The 17021-nt window shown below is 38.5% G+C and overlaps 1 protein-coding gene across 1 annotated transcript in view; it reads right to left on the bottom strand.

Moving 5' to 3' along the window:
* LOC137045534 (golgin subfamily A member 4-like) overlaps positions 1–17021 on the bottom strand; it is a 33450-nt gene that overhangs the window by 15409 nt on the left and 1020 nt on the right. Inside the window, exons 2-12 of the mRNA XM_067422228.1 lie at positions 15006–15053; positions 14786–14842; positions 13624–13722; positions 13413–13554; positions 12752–12948; positions 9743–9826; positions 6972–7119; positions 6722–6900; positions 4542–4640; positions 4255–4410; positions 90–4087 (exon numbers count right to left, since the gene is read on the bottom strand). Of these exons, the coding sequence (XP_067278329.1) occupies positions 90–4087; positions 4255–4410; positions 4542–4640; positions 6722–6900; positions 6972–7119; positions 9743–9826; positions 12752–12948; positions 13413–13554; positions 13624–13722; positions 14786–14842; positions 15006–15053 (5207 nt within the window). The remainder of the gene's footprint in view (positions 1–89; positions 4088–4254; positions 4411–4541; positions 4641–6721; positions 6901–6971; positions 7120–9742; positions 9827–12751; positions 12949–13412; positions 13555–13623; positions 13723–14785; positions 14843–15005; positions 15054–17021) is intronic.

Raw genomic sequence — 17021 nt, 5'->3', positions numbered from 1 at the left:
CAACAATGTAGAAGAATATATGCATCCTTACATCAAGGAGAAACATAAAATACTCCACACCTGTTACTAAAATAAAGCATAAATCTTACTTGAGCTTCTTCTCGGTTTCGTCAGCCATCTCCTTTTTTAAGAAATCGAGCTCCTTCTCATGCTCTTTCCTTAGAGACCGAAGATCTTTTTGTAGTCTGGTGTAATCTTTGTGGAGCTTCTGCTTCTCGTTCTCAACCTCTACCAGTTTTCTCTGAAGATCATTCTCTGAGGTGTTTGTATTGTTGATTAGGCACTCACTATCAGTCTCCCCGTTTCCTTGAGGTGAACTCTGTTGTGTTTTTAGCTGATTTTCTTTTTCTTCAAGTCTCTGCTGTAAATCTTGAAGCTTCTCCTCATATTCCTTCACCAACAAGTCCTTTTGACTTGTCCAATCGTCTTGGTCCCTGACAGTGTCCTTGCTTTCCATTGTCATTAACATTGCAGGCTCCATTCCTAATCTACTACAGCTCATTTGCACTTCAGAAACATGTTCATTCTGTACTTCATCAATCTGTTTCTCCTTAATCTGTTCTTGAAGATCCAGGCATGTCTGTTGAAGCTCTTGCACTCGAGCTGTCTGTTCAAGCAGGTCTGCTTTAAGGCAACTTACCTCGGTTTGGTAGTTTGTAATCTGTTCATTTGATTCCGAAAGTTTTGTCTTAAGCTCCTCGAGTCTGGAAGAAGTTTCTCTCATAGCAAAAGCAGATTGCTCCTCCTTCGCAGACGCATCTTTGTGAAGAACGGCAAGCTTCTCTTCATACATATCTTTTAAGTTTTGCAGAGAGGCCTGTCTTTCCTCATTTTCTTTCTGTTGCAATTCTAGAAGATGTTTTGCATGCTCTTCCTTTAATGTTGCGGTGACCTCCTCCATTGTCTTCTCAATTTCCTCTAGAGACTTTATACGCTCTTCTTTTTCAGTCTGGATTTGCTTAATACCTTCCAACTGCATCTGCAGTTCTTTGATAGCATGCTCCTTTTCTTCAATTTGTGAAGTCAACTGTTTACGTATCATGCCAATCTTCTGCTCTGCCTTCTTTTTCAACTCAGCTACTTTACCAGCCGTCTCGGAGGATGCCTTTTCCTGGGCTGCCTTCACAGCCTCTTCTTTTGCATTCAGAATCTCTGCCTTCTCCCTCTCAAAGTCGTTCCTCTGGGCTTCCAGCTCCTGCTTGGCTGTTTCAATATCTTTCTGTAAAGACTGAAGATTTTCCTCAGTTTTTTCTATTAGGGCACCACTTCGAGAGCTTTGGTCTTGAGCTTCCTGCACCTGTTTCATCAACTCCATCTTTTCGCTCTCCCTAATGGTAAGGTGCTGCTGCAAATCAGCTGCGAGCTGTTCTCGCTCTTTTTTCCGCAATTCCAGCTGCTCCTCCAGATCACAAACTTTCTTTGAGCAGCTTTCCAGCTCTGAGGTCAAGGCATGAACCCTCTGTTCTTTCTCACTAAGCACCTGGTCCATCTCGGACTTACTAACGGAGTGATTGTCAACGCTGGCAGTGAGCATCTGAAGTTGTTCGTCCTTCTCCGCAATCTGCCTCTCCATGTCCGCAACTTTATCTTGAAGAGACTTAACAGTGCTGTGACTCTGACTGAACTTCTTTTTCAGCTCAGAGAACTTATTCCTGAGTGAGTCAACCTGCTCTTGAAGCGAGGTCTTTTCTTTTTCTAGCCTTTCTATCTTCTCCCCCATTTGGCATGTTACCCTCTCCTTGTCCTCACTGTGCTGCTGATTCAGCAGAGATATGGCTTCCTCTTTTTCAGTTATGCAACTTGATAACTGGGTCTTTAAGTCATTTATGACAGATTCTAGATTGCTGATTTGCAAAACATTTGCTTTGAGATTTTCTGATATGTTTTTGTTCTCCTCACGAATCTGCTCAATGTTAAGGTCTTTCTCAGAAAGTACTTGGGAGCGATTTTCTGCATCGTTTTGCAGAGACTCCATTTCGGTTTGTAAGGCTTTAAGAGTCTCTGAACTTGCACTAAACTGAAGAGTTACCTCATCAAGAGAGCTCTTAAGATTATGGCTCTCATCCAAAGTCTGCTGAAGTTCTTTCTCTAAAGTGCCGATTCTGTTGTCCTTCGTCATGATAATATTTTTTAGATATGTAACCTTATTCTGATTATCTGCAACCCGATTTTGTAATAACCGAACTTGTTCCTCAACTTTCTTACACAGCACAACAGAGAAAACATCAAAATTATCATGGGCTTTCTGACAACACTGTTCAAACTCTTTTGTGATGGTACACAATTGTGTCTGGAATTCGTTTTCTTTATTTTTAAGTTCATCCATTTTTTCTGCAAGCGTCCTTTGGAGATCTTCACCCTCTTTACACTTGGATGTTTCAAGCAAACTCAATTTTTGTTGGGTGTTTATCAACTCTTTAGATATGCCCTGCAATTTCTCTTTATTAGTATCCTCAGTTTTTCTCAGTTCGTCCTGCAGAAGGTTCCGTTCATTCAAGGCCTGGTTTAGATTCTTCTCCATAGTTTCAACTTGTCTTTTAAGGATACTTTCCCCTTCAGACAAACTTTCCAGCTTGCTTGCTGCTTCCCTGAGCTCTGTCTGTAGTTTCTGCACAGTGGTTTCCCTCATGGCAAGCTCCTCTCTGAGGTTCTGGATGTCTTTCATGATCTGTTCCTTTTCTTCCCTGCTGGCCGAAAGCAGTTGAGAGATCTCCTCCAACTCCTGGGCTTTTTCTTGCAAAGACTGGGCATACTTTTCTTGCATCTCCTCCTCATGCTGGTTGAGTTTCTCCTGCCAACGACGATCAAGCTCTTCCTGTTCCTGTTTATGAGTCACTTGAAGCTTGCCTAATTGCTCCTTGTAATTGGCCTCCAAATCAGCCATGGCGGTGCCGAGGCCCTCAGAGCTTGCTTGTGCCATCTCATGGATTTTCTCCTTCAGTTGCTGGTCTTTTAGTTCTAACTCTTTAACCGTCTTAGATAACTCTGCTTTGGCATTCTCCTCTTGATCCTGAAGCTTCTTCTTCAACTTGTCATGTGCTTCTTTGGCTTTCTGCCTGAATTTCTCCATTTTGTTTTCCTGGGATTTCAACTTGCAATCCATGTCCTTTCTAATGTTCTCAAGTTTCTTCTCGTGAGAACTCTTCTGCTCATCCATCTGCTTCCTCAACCGGTTTTGCTCGTCTTGCATCGTTTTGGAGGTTGCAGAATGCAAATTCTCTTTTTCAGACAGGTCCCTCTTGACTTGCTCCATCTTCTGCACTAGTTCCTGAAGTTCATATGTCTTCTGTTCAAGACACACTTCTTTCTCACGACAATCGTTACGCACTGCCTCAAGGGTTTGCTCAAGATCTTTCACTTGATTCTTGGTTAGCTGGAGTTCTTCTGTAAGTTTGCTTATCTGAGATCTTGATTCCTCAAGGGCCTCTTTATTCGACTCTGCCTTTAGACGAAGTTCCTCCAACTGAGCACTTCCATTTTCATGCAATGTCTTTTCCCTGAGCACATGCTCCTCTAGTGCTTTTTCCTTCTCCTCCAACACAGTCTTTAGCTGATTTATCTCCTCTTTCAGCAGTTTTTCCATCCCTGCAAACAACTGTTGATTCTGATTCACAGCTTCAATCTCAGCCTGATATTTAGCTTGTTCTTCTTTGAGTCTTTCCTCGAACTCTTGTCTTGTAGTTTCACTGGTGGCCTCCAAAGAGGACAGCCTCTCTTCTAACTGTTGTCTAATATTCAGAACTTCACTGAGATCAGCAGACAGGGTCTCAATCTCTGTCTGTTTGTCACTCAGTTTATCAAGCATCTTTTTGTTCATGTCTTCCACATGGCAATGGAACTGTTCTTCCTTGTCTTTCAGAATAGATTCAATCTCTACCTTGTGTTTCTGCATGAGCTCTTCCATAACAACATCATGCTGCTGTTTGAGATCTGTTATTTGTTCTGTCTTTGTCCTTTCCAGTTCTTGCTTATGTGCCTCTTCTAGAGCAGCTATTTCAGCCTCATGTTTCGTTCTCTGCTCAAGTTCATCTGGCTTGGCATCACCCTTCTCTGAGCTACTTAAACAACTCTCAAGTTCTTGAATTCTCTATAAAACACAAAAAACTAAAATTGTAAGTTGAAAAAATATGGCATTGCTTTTAATCACATCCTCATACATGCTGACTCTGTGGTTCTATGGCTTAATTTGACCATGCAACTACAATAAGGATATCCTGTTGATCTATCCACAGATAAAGTGGCATATAAACTCACCGTTCTGGCAGACTCCAAATCTAGCTGTAGTTCCTTGGTTTTGTTCTCTCCCTCAGACTGAATTGCAGCTTTCTGCAGCTCTGCTTCCTCCAGAGCGAGAGATGCCTGCTGTTCTCTTTCCTGTGCCGACTGCAACAGCTCTTCCCGACACTGCTCCTGAGGTAAAAAAATAAAAATAAAAATAAAAAAGCATTAGTGCAAATAGCTTGGGAAATGTCTACATCGAAATAGCTAATATTTAAATGAACTGATCACAGGTTACCACAGAAATGAAAATCAGGGCATACCACTGCCTGTTTGATCTGGGCACTCAGTTCCTGTTCTTTGCTAGCCATAGCCTCTGAGTGTAACCGCTCAATTTCTGCTATCCTGTCCTCGTTGGACTTCTAAAAAAACCAAAAGAAAACATGGCAAAATATTAACATCTGTCAAGTTTGATGGACAATTTAAAAATACTCTAGCACTGCGTCTAACACCACGACTAGACCGGATGCAAAGCATTTGTCCTTCTTGTCAGTACGTCATAAATAGAACGAGGCATCAGTTTACTGTCTGGGATTTGTTGTGTCTTGTTGTGCAGCATCCAGTGTAGACAACATTACTGATTATCATGGGTTATATTGTCTTTTGCCGCATCACGCCACTCAAGTTCGGTGACACGGTGTAACATCTGCAATGAAAAACCAGGGATGGCAACTTCGGTCTTGGAGGGCCACTGTCCTGCAGAGTTTAAAACACACCTGAACAAGCTATTCAAGGGCTTTGGGACTACTAGAAATCTACAGGGAGGAAAGTTTTATCAGGGCGGCGGGGGCTAAATTCTCCAGGACAGTGGCCCATCCCTGATCTAGACCATGTATTGAGACTATGGTTGCACAAACAGGCTGCTTAATTCTAACGGTCAGAGGATGGGAAATGATCACCTTTTTATTTAGTTGTATTACTTTTTTTATTGCCACATCAGCATCAAAGGCTATATTTATGGACAATATTTGTAGTCTTATATTATTTAAAAAATTTAAAAATGATTACAAAATGCAATTATACTATATCAAACAAAACAAAAAAACTAACAAATCTCTCAGTTTAATGTATAATAAAAACAAATTCCTATATGAATGTATGATATTCCAACATGCAACCTTTCTAACAAATATCTATTAATGCAAAAATTACATGATGACTTTAATAGAAAGTGGGCTTTAAATAAAGAATAATTATAATAAATAAACATAATGAAATTATTGATAATCCCATATTGCATGAATTCACATTCAAACAGAGAATCTTTAAACATTTTTTATGAATAAACTCAATGGGTTCACCATAAGAATTTGGAATATCTCAGTTGACTAGTCCCCAAAGCATCGTGATTTGGTGAAATAATCAACTCAATCTTCAATGAATAATTGGCAAGCGAAACTGTATTTGCATGGATTATGGTCCTGATGAATGAAACAGAACTGAATGTCTGAATTTCTGTTAAAATGAAGCCTCTCTCAGATACATGCAGAAGAATGGTTAGGCTGTAAATGTGGCATCAATTTGGTTCATTTTGATTTACTATTGCCATTTATTTAATGAATCCTAATCCAATACACAAAGGAAGAGACTAAAGGTGTGCATATCAATAAAAACACACAGCCTTCATGGGAACTCTGCAGTCATGGACGTTAAAACGCTCATCCAGACAATTCTCAGGATGGATGTGACACTGTGAGTGGATTGATGGCTTTTCCAGGCAAAATAACTTTAAACAGGTCAAGTACAACTGAGGACAGAGAAAAGGCAAAATGAAATGCAAAACAAAATGTTTTGAATCCTGTATAGCTGTATTCATTTGTCTAGAGTCTAAACTCATCTCAAACAATACTGGTGTGTGAAAAACAGTCGCACAATTGCATGTTTTACTAACACTGAAATTGTCTATTTTGTGTGACACAAACAGTCAACATTTAGCCCTCTTTTACTATGACCATAAAAAATTACAAATTCTTCTAAAACACCCCCTTAAAGGTATAGTTCACCCAAAAGAAGAATAACTGGTGTGACGTATGACGTTAGACGTAGTGTTAGCATTTTGACCTGCAAGAGGCATTTCACTTTCTGCATAAGTTGAATACAGAAGGTGGTCTGGCAAAAGCTAGATATTTTACTTTATAAAGTTTTAAATATGGATATTTTTCTTTCACAAACCCATGGTTTCACTTCAGAAGGCCTTTATTAACCCCCTGGAGCCGTGTGGTGCACTTTTATAATGGATGGATGCACTTCTATGGGATTCAAATTTTGGCCTGCCATTCACTGCCATTATAAGGTTTGGATTAGCTAGGCCATTTTTAATATAACTCTGATTATATCCATCTAGTAAATCATGGGTTAATTTACATTTTTGGGTAAACTATCCCTTTAACAAGCACTCTGTGATCAAATAAGTGATCAAACAAAATGTGATAAGCATGCGCACCTTCATAATGGTGACCACTTCTTGTTTGACCCTGGTCAGCTCTTGTTGAAGGCTTCTCCTCTCTTCCTCACTGGCCTTCTCCACCTGCTTCACCTGCTCCTCCATGCTCACCTGTAGTTGACGGCGTGCCTCCTCCGTCCGCTGAGCCACACTCAGAGCTCTCTCCAGCTCTTCAAACGCTGGGAAAGTGTCACTTGTTAGGACAAGTAGAAACAGAGGTGGGGAAAAAAAAGGAGATAGTCTCACTAACCTGCTTTCTCCGATTTCTCTTTCTGTTCCTGCAGCTCATCTTTCTGTGCGAGGGTCTGCTGGAGTCGGGAGCGCAGCTGAGCGATCTCATCTTCCTTGATCTCCAAAGTCTCATGCATCTGCCGCTTCGTTTCAGCAATAACCATTCCCTTTAAAATGATGCCGTAGGTGAGCAGAGGTAGTAAACCACACACAAATGAAATCTACTTTATTAACTGAAAATCTTCCCCTTAAAATTAAAGACTATATTTTGTTCTGACTGTCATGAAAAGTTAATTATATGACGTCAGTGGGGTTGGCGATTTTTAAAAAGACCCTGTAAAATAAACCCTCAGATATACAGCTAATCCATTACGGATTATGTCCAAATAGTATAGCACAAACATCCTGCTCCTCTACAGCAGGTTCTGTGCTCAGTTTGAGGACGCACCGCTAATGGTTTCTGACATGTGTTTGCATTCTTTCACATTCCATACATGTGACCCAAGAGGAAATCATCTCTATCCTGCAGGGTGAAGGTCAAATGCTAAACACAACACGATTGATTTGATCAAAACTCAGTAGCAGACTGACAGTGCTCCATATTTCAAATTATTCCAACCTAGATGACATTTTAAAGACCACATGGTCTTTCCATGGTCACATGATCACATGGTGCAAAAAAACACTCTACTAAGACCAAATGAAAATAAATATAAGAGATTGAAACTGACAATTTATATTTTCATTTGTGTTATATATTATTATTGAAAATGTAATTTATATATCGATACACATTAATATTTCAGGTATAATATACATTTATATAAAAATAGAAAATATTTTATTTGAATAATTTCAAGAATAATATATTATATAATAACACACATACATATACATACACCTATACACACACACACAGGAAAATAAGTATTTGAACACCTGAAAATCAATGTTAATATTTGGTACGGTAGCCTTTGTTTGCCATTACAGAGGTCAAACGTTTCCTGTAGTTTTTCACCAGGTTTGCACACACTGCAGGAGGGATTTTGGCCCACTCCTCCACACAGATCTTCTCTAGATCAGTCAGGTTTCTGGCCTGTCGCTGAGGAACATAGAGTTTGAGCTCCCTCCAAATATTCTCTGTTGGGTTTAAGTCTGGAGACTGGCTAGGCCACGCCAGAACCTTGATATGCTTCTTACTGAGCCACTCCTTGGTTATCCTGGCTGTGGTCATTGTCATGTTGGAAGACCCAGCATCGACCCATCTTCAATGGTCTAACTGAGGGAAGGAGGTTGTTCCCCAAAATCTCGCAATACATGGCCCCGGTCATCCTCTCCTTAATACAGTGCAGTCACCCAGTCCCATGTGCAGAAAAACACCCCCACAGCATGATGCTACCACCCCCATGCTTCACAGTAGGGATGGTGTTCTTGGGATGGTACTCATCATTCTTCTTCCTCCAAACACGTTTAGTGGAATTATGACCAAAAAGTTCTATTTTGGTCTCATCTGACCACATGACTTTCTCCCATGACTCCTCTGGATCATCCAAATGGTCATTGGCAAACTTAAGATGGGCCTGGACATGCGCTGGTTTAAGCAGGGGAACCTTCCGTGCCATGCATGATTTCAAACCATGACGTCTAAGTGTATATTACCAACAGTAACCTTGGAAATGGTGGTCCCAGCTCTTTTCAGGTCATTGACCAGCTCCTCCCGTGTAGTTCTGGGCTGATTTCTCACCTTTCTTAGGATCATTGAGACACCATGAGGTGAGATCTGAGGTCATGAGATCTTCCCTGTCTGAGGGAGATTGACAGTCATGTTTAGCTTCTTCCATTTTCTAATGATTGCTCCAACAGTGGACTTTTTTCACCAAGCTGCTCAGCATTTTCCCTGTAGCCCTGTCCAGCCTTGTGGAGGTGTACAATTTTGTCTCTAGTATCTTTGGACAGCTCTTTAAGTCTTGGCTATGTTATTAGTTGGATTCTTACTGATTGTATGGGGTGGGCAGGTGTCTTTATGCAGCTAACGACCTAAAACAGGTGCATCTAATTTAGGATAATAAATAGAGTAGAGATGGACATTTTAAAAGCAGACTAACAGGTCTTTGAGTGTCAGAATTCTAGCTGATAGACAGGTGTTCAAATACTTATTTGCAGCTGTATCATACAAATAAATAGTTTTAAAAAATCATATATTGTGATTTCTGGATACTTTTTTTAGATTATGTCCCTCACAGTGCCAGAACCTACGATGACAATTTCAGACCCCTCCATGATTTAATAAAGTAATAAATTATATAAGTTCCAATAATTAATTATATGATATATGGCTTTAGATTTTTCCCCATTTTATTATGCTAATTTATATATTATTTAAAAACATTTATGTATTTAATATTCATGTGTATATTTATATAAATATATACACATGTACTATATTTTATATATAAAATAGTATTATATTTTTTTCAATACTTTTGGGTCAATTCACCCACCATTGGCAGATGTTATAAAAAGTTATATTTCACATTCAAAAAGAGAATATATCCAGGCTTATTTTATATGCAAACGTGACAAAATGAGTGACCCACAGGAAGTATGTACTGCGATCATTTTAAAAATCCTTCCTGGGATAAATTAATCTTTGTCTTTTGCTAAGAGGGCCAGTGGAATTTGTAATCTTCTGTTCATGCTGGCTCATAAACAGTCCTGTGGCAGACACACAACATAGCTGAACCCTTCTGAGGAGTAAAATGAAGCGTGTCCTGTTCGCGTCTCTCTCACCTTATCCTGCTCCAGCTGCTCGATGAGGTTCTTGGCGTCTCCCAGCTGTGTGATCAGCTTCGTCTTCTCTGTAGTGTGGAGTTCCTGGTAAACAGATCACAATGAGTGTGTGAGGATGGATCTTAATACATTATTCTCAGAATAATAATCAACACTTATTGAGCACCTATCATAAAGACCCCAGAGCCGGCTGGTCTAGACGACCTGGATTAGAGTCACTTGGAAACGTATTGGCCAGCTGGAACTGTACTGACCTGAAACTTTGATTTCCACATATGGAAAAAAATTTCAGCACTTTTTGCACATCCAATAAGTCTGGCTACACAAAATGGTATCAGCAACCATGCAGTTAAGTATATAAACTATGATACTTGCAGTCTTACATCAGATTTCATTTGCGATATACCCTAAAATGTGGAAAAAACACTGTAATGCACGGATTTACTCTATCATAAATGCCCTCGCACTGATCTTCCAGATAACTATAACATATATTTAAAGACCAGGCAATTAAATTAAAACAGCAAACAGCAACCAAGAAGCTGTGAATAATTTTCAATGTCTCCACCGGCTGCGCTGAACTCCTGCCACAGATAAACACACACACACACACACACACACTAGGCCACATCCACATCACAGAAGCCCTTGGAGTCTCCGCACCAGACCGACAATCAAACCTCAATTACAGCCCAGGACAGCAGCCAGTGGTTGTGGCGGCGTCGCCTCGAACGCAGAAAGGCACTCTGTTAGGGAATGGCGGTTACTTCCTGTTTCCTGATGGTTTCCCTGAACTGGATAGTTTGACACTAACTCAAAAAATAAATAAACTAAAACACTCCAGAATTAATGGGATTAAAATCACATAAAATGATTTATTTCATTTTGTTTATTATTTTAAAATGCTTTTTTATACACTTTTGCTGATTGCTGAAATCTGAGTAAACTTTTATTAAACTTTGGTGCACAACGTAGTGCTTCAGAAATAATGATACCTCTACACTTCACGGCTTATTGAGAAGAGGTTTTGCAAAGTGATCTAACTTATAATTTTGACCTGGTGGGTGATAAAATTGCCAAGAACAAAAATGAAAAACTGCAAAAAAAAAATGTGTTCTTTCTTTTCCAGTACAAATATCTACCCATACTAAAATCAAGATACATTTACTTGATAAGCAAAATAAAGTTTCATATTAAGATATTAAGAGTTTATGCATAAAACAAGACATATATCTGCCAATGAGGTATGAAACAACTTCATCAACTTTATTCAAAGGGAAAAAATGATTCTTCCGAAGAAAACTTTAGGATGATCATGGCACTCTTTTAGATGACTAATTACTGCTTATTAATAATAAGGTAGTTGTTAAGTTTAGGTATTGGGTAGGATTAAGGGATGTAGAATATGGCCATGCATGCATAATAAGGCATTAATATGTGCTTTATAAGTACTAATAAACAGTCAATATCCTAGTAAAATGCATGCTAATGAGCAATCAGTTAATAGCGAGAATTGGACTCTAAACTAAAGTGTTACTGAAAATATTTTTTGTAGTGTTCAGACCTGAAGGTAGAGACTTAACCACCTAGCAACCAAAATGTAACACCCTAGAACTGTGTTTCTAGTTCAAATCTCACTTCAATTCAAATCTAGGTTTTTACTACTACTTTAATTTAATGCAGAACTGCAGTTTTTCACAAAAATCTGAAATGATTTAATGGTCAAGCAAAGCAAAGAAGAGTAAATCACTGAGTAGAGCGTCAGCTGGTGTGTTTTAGTATGAGTGAGTGTGACGGTGGGTTCAGAGGGGCTGTAATGTGTGTCTGTTTGAGGCAGGGAGGGGTGAGGTGTTAACCTCTGCTCTCACTGTCTCCACTGAGCACTGTTCCCACACACAGCACAAACGCATCACATTAACAGGAAACACACTAATGGTACCTCACCCGCTGCCACTCCAACACACACACACACACACACACACACACACACACACACACACACACACACACACAAATTAATGATGCATAAAAAATTGAAAAAATGAAACGCATTAAAAAGAACCTATAACCTAATAGAACCTATTTTATTTCATAAAACCTAAAAATTACATATAAAATTAAATAATATATTTATGGTAAATGGACTGCATTTATATGCCGCTTTTAACAGACCCTATGGCCATCCAAAGCGCTTTACATCTTGCCTCACATTCACTCATTCACTCTCTCGTTCATACACCGCGGACAGGCGGTGTCTGCCATGTAAGGCGCCATCCAGCTCGTCTGGAGCAGCTGGGGTTAGGTGTCTTGCTCATGGACACTTCGACACATGGTCCGGTGGAACCGGGGATTGAACCACCAACCTTCCGGTTTGTAGACAATCTACATGAACCACTGAGCCACTGCCGCCCATATTTAAAAAAAGTAAAACAAACCAATGTATGAATAGAATAAAAAATCAAATAAACATGTATAAATAAAAACAAATCCAAAACAAAATAAACCACGTATAAATAAAATAAACCAAGTATGAATAAAAAATAAATAAAACCACATATGATTAAAATCTAAAATAAATAAATAAATCATGTATGAATAAAATCAAAATGAATTTAAAAAAATAATGTATGAATAGAATAAAACAAATAATAAAAAAACTATGTATGAATAAAATAAAATAAAAATAAAAGTAAACCGCACATGCATAAAAAATAAAAAAATAAACCCGTATGAATAAAAATAAAAAATCATGAATGAATAAAATAGAATGGAAATGATTAAAATATACCAAGTATGACTAAAATAAAAATAAAATAAAGAAAATAAATAAATAAATGTAAGAATAAAATAAATTTAAATAAATAAAAAAATCAAATAAACCATGTACGAATAAAATGTCAATAAAAAAAGTAAAAGAAAGATATGCACTAATTAATAAATCCCTGACCAAACTCAGCTAAGCAAAAACTAGATGTTCTTCAGTTTGTGTGTCATTTTGTTTTTCTATACCTTTATTTTCTCAAGCTCTTGCAGTCTCTCCTGCAGCTGCTGCTGTAAAACCTCGTTCTCGCTGGCCAGCTGAGCAGAGCGCTCTTTACTGGAGCGAATCATCTCTTTACATCTCTGCAGGAGACTCTCTTGCCTTTTGATTCGCTTCTGGAGCAACTCGAGGTCCACGGTGTCGCCCGGCTCTCCACTGCCCTCTGCTGGAGACACAAACAAACACACACACACACACACACACACACACACACAGACCAACACAGACGCACAGACGCACAGACGCACAGACGCACACACAGATTTGTTTCACTATATTAGTGAGGACATTACATTGACTTCCATTGATTTTATATCAGGTTAATGATACTTTCTATCCCCTAACCCAACCGCTATCCCTAAACCTACCCATCACAGAAACATCTGCAAAACAATAGATTTAAATAAAAACTTGTTTTGGCCGATTTATAAGCCTTTTTAACTAGTGAGGACCAGTCAAATGTCCTCATATTGTTTTCATATTTTACTATAAGTGAGGACATTTGTACCCTCACAAGTATTGCCAAACAAGGAACACACACACACAGAAGACAGACAAACATGTTAAAGAGTAAAGACAACTTTTGTGTAGAGACATGTTACGTGTGCACTAGAGAGCCTGCACACACACCTGTGTTAAATGTCGAGCTGTCATCTTTCGAGGGGCTCTGAATGTCAGAAGTTGCATCAACCGTATCCGTGGACTGAGCGGTCTCAAGCTCTGGCGATACCATACCTCCAGACGTCTGTAGTCGTTTCTTCAAGAGCGACACCTGAAGACAAACAGCTTCAGTATCACCTCCATTAACATGGGAAACGAGCGATATGAAACAAACACGTACTTGAGTCTGAAGCACAGTGATCATCTGGTCCTTCTCCTCGAGAGCAGCATCAAACTCCTCCTGCAGGTGTTTCTTGGTCTGCTGGTCCATCTGGAGCTCCTGAGGATCGCCATCATATCAAGAGTTTTAAAGCAGCTTTGCAATTCTACTGGCATTTTCGCTTCTGAGTTTTGGTAATCTTACTAAAAATAGCCTACTGGCGGTTTATTAAGGATAAATGAAAAGCACATTAAATAATTTTAATATAGAAAAAAAATGGTAACACTTTAGTATGGGGAACACATATTCACTATTAACTATGGCTTTTGCCTCAAACTCATAATTCACCGCTTATTAATAGCGGTGCGGTAGTTGTTAAGTTTAGGCATTGGGTGGGATTATTATGGGATGTAGAATATGGTCATGCAGAATAAGGCATAATATGTGCTTTATACGTATTAATAAATAGTCAATCTCCTAGTAATATGCATGATAAGGCACTAGTTAATAGTAAGAATTAAACCCTAAAATAAAGTTTTTTATATTATTATTTTTTTTAAAGTAATTTCTGCTCAAAAATTATGCATTTATTTGATCAAAATGTATTTGAGTAAAATCAGTAATGTTGTGAAATATTAATGCAATTTAAAATAACTGTTTTCTATAGACCTTTTCAAATATATTGTAAAATATAATTTATTTCCGTGTTCAAATCTGTATTCTCAACATCATTACTCCAGTCTTCAGTGTCATACAATCCTTCAGAAATCATTCATTCAAAATATTTTCATTCATATGATGAAGTAAACTTATTTTGTAACATTATAAATGTCTTCACTGTCACTTTTGATGAAAAATAATGCATAATTGCAGATTAAAAGTATTAATTTCTTTAAAGAGTGATTAATATTTGAGCAATAGTGTATATTAAATATTTGATATATTACGCCTAATCCTGATCCAACAAACCCAGAGAGACAAACTCATGAAATGTCTCTGAAACATGGCTCATTGCAGACGTTATCTGCATTGCGAATGCTGTTTCAGGCTGCCTTTGAGTACACAGTGTGAAGCGAGGAGTAACAGAGATATCAGAGGTGGAAAAACATTGATGGTAGTGCCTGTGATGAAGTATTAATGTGTGTGCCAGATGAACAGAGGAAGGGAACAGCAAAAGACGAACCTCCCTGAGCTCTCCTATTCTTCGCAGGGCTTTATCTTGACTCTGGCTGAGGATGGCCTGAGACACACAGACAGAAATGAATGACAGACTAATATCAGTGCCAAACCTCACAGCACAAGTACAGCAACTCATTAAAGGAAAAACATTAGGAAAACATCCCTCGAGCTGCAAGGAAACTCCATTTTATTTATTCGGCTGCATTGGCTGAATATGAAATTACCTGAGTTTTCTCTTTATCTCGCTGTACGGTTCTGTAGGCTGTTACCAACTGAGAGAAGAAAGAGAGAAAGAATAGATAAGTCGAGTAATTATGATCAACTCATTCACAAAACAAACTGTCCCATTCCCAAATCAGGAATTCGGTGTGGCATCACATTCAATCGGAAATGGGATCTGAAACATCTCAATAACACAGAGATTATACATGTCCATCTTGAGTGACTCAATGTACACTTTTGACTAGTCGATTAGTTCTTCCAATAGTCAACGTCTCAACCAAGCCTGCCGCACACATCCTGAAAAGTGAAGCCAAAGCGTTTCGATCGCCCCCAGGTGGTTGATCCCAGTATAGCTCATAAACGTCCCCGCTCCCCATGTACAGGGGGCTAATGGGACGCGAGACAATCAAAACAAAACAATCAAATTACACTTCAAATTAATTTTTTCCAAAGATGGTTTCTATCATTTTAGGTCAAGTGTTCTGTTTTTGTATTTTTTAAATAAGTTTGGTTTTAGTTAGTTATTTGATGCTATAAAAATGGGAGTGTGACGTCATGATTGATGGCTTGTCTGAGCAAAGGCACCAACAGACTTTTTTCTGGATTATCGAAAGGGGATTGGAGCTTGAGTTTTAATTTCTGATTTTCTATATTTCCCCAGCATAATGTGTTGTTCTGCAGTAAACTGTACTAACAGACAGCAGAGTTTTTGATATCGCGGCTCTACTTCCTGCTCTCTACTGCGCAGACTCCGGTCCCAAATCAGCACAACATGTCAGCGCCGCATTTGGAATTTGGCAGCTTCACTTTTCTACAACGGAAGATGGTGAAGGGGCGTCGTCCATCTTTTTTTACAGTCTATGGTCTCGACCAGTTGCAGGTCATGTGATGGCAGCATGAGGGCTATTCCTCTATCCAGTGGGCAATAAGGATATTGATTAAAAATATATATATATATATATATATATATATATATATATATATATATATATATATATATATATATATATATATATATATATATTACAATATGGCATTAAGCATACCTGACTACTTCCTAAGGTGGTTTGAGTGACTGGATCAGTGTAAATAAATACTAGTGTAGACAGTTAATAATCCCCACAGTGTCAGCAGCGCAGTGCATTATCTCTGATATCTGTTGAACTGAGGCAGCGCTGATGTGTCATGTTTATTATGCACAGTCTGTACTAGAGGGCTGAGCTCTTCTTGAACAAAACAGACTTGTTCAAATAATCTCTTAATAAGAGCTTAACCATATGCACTGCATGTTCATGCCACAAGGTTTATCAATCTATTACTTCGCTATCACCTCGGGACACATCCTAAAGCAGAGAAAAGGGAGGATTACAAATGAGCAAAAGAGCTTTCCTTGAAACACGAAACCTTATATTTATTTAACATATAAAGAGTTTGTGCTTCAATTTGCATTTAAAAAATGCATCAGGAATAGGAGATCCTTAGATTTGGGTTGTTAATCAGACAATATTTGGACATTTTAAGAGAATTGCAACTGGCCAGTGGTTTTTATTTTCAAATACCCAATGAGCAATACTAATACTTCTGGAAAAAATTACCAAGGCCCTGACGCTAACAAATATTGCAGTTTCCATCTCAAAAAAAGCATGATTTAGGGGAATTCTCCCTGGAAAAAAAGTGTACTATATGCCACTTTGAATGAACGCAATCTGCTATATGCCAAGTAATTCAGAAACAAATCTGTTGAATTAGATGCTCAACATTACTAGAGGCAGCAACCGTCTAAAATGTTGTTTTAACAACAATACAGTTGCATTTATCGTATCAGTCTCCAACATACAATGCCTTGAGCGGACCTGTTACACAGATCACAGACAGTCAGGACAACATCTGACAGAAACATACACACGCACCCTTCCCCCCCCCCCCCCCACACCTCACTTTGGTTCATGCTTATATAATTAGCAATATAATAACAACATTAAACATTTCATAAAACAATAATATCAGCCATGTTACAA

This window comes from Pseudorasbora parva, chromosome 17 (genome assembly GCF_024679245.1).
Source record: "Pseudorasbora parva isolate DD20220531a chromosome 17, ASM2467924v1, whole genome shotgun sequence".
Classification (NCBI taxonomy): domain Eukaryota; kingdom Metazoa; phylum Chordata; class Actinopteri; order Cypriniformes; family Gobionidae; genus Pseudorasbora; species Pseudorasbora parva.
The sequence above is the reverse complement of the archived record's forward strand: the minus strand, read 5'-3'. Positions and strand labels throughout refer to the sequence as shown.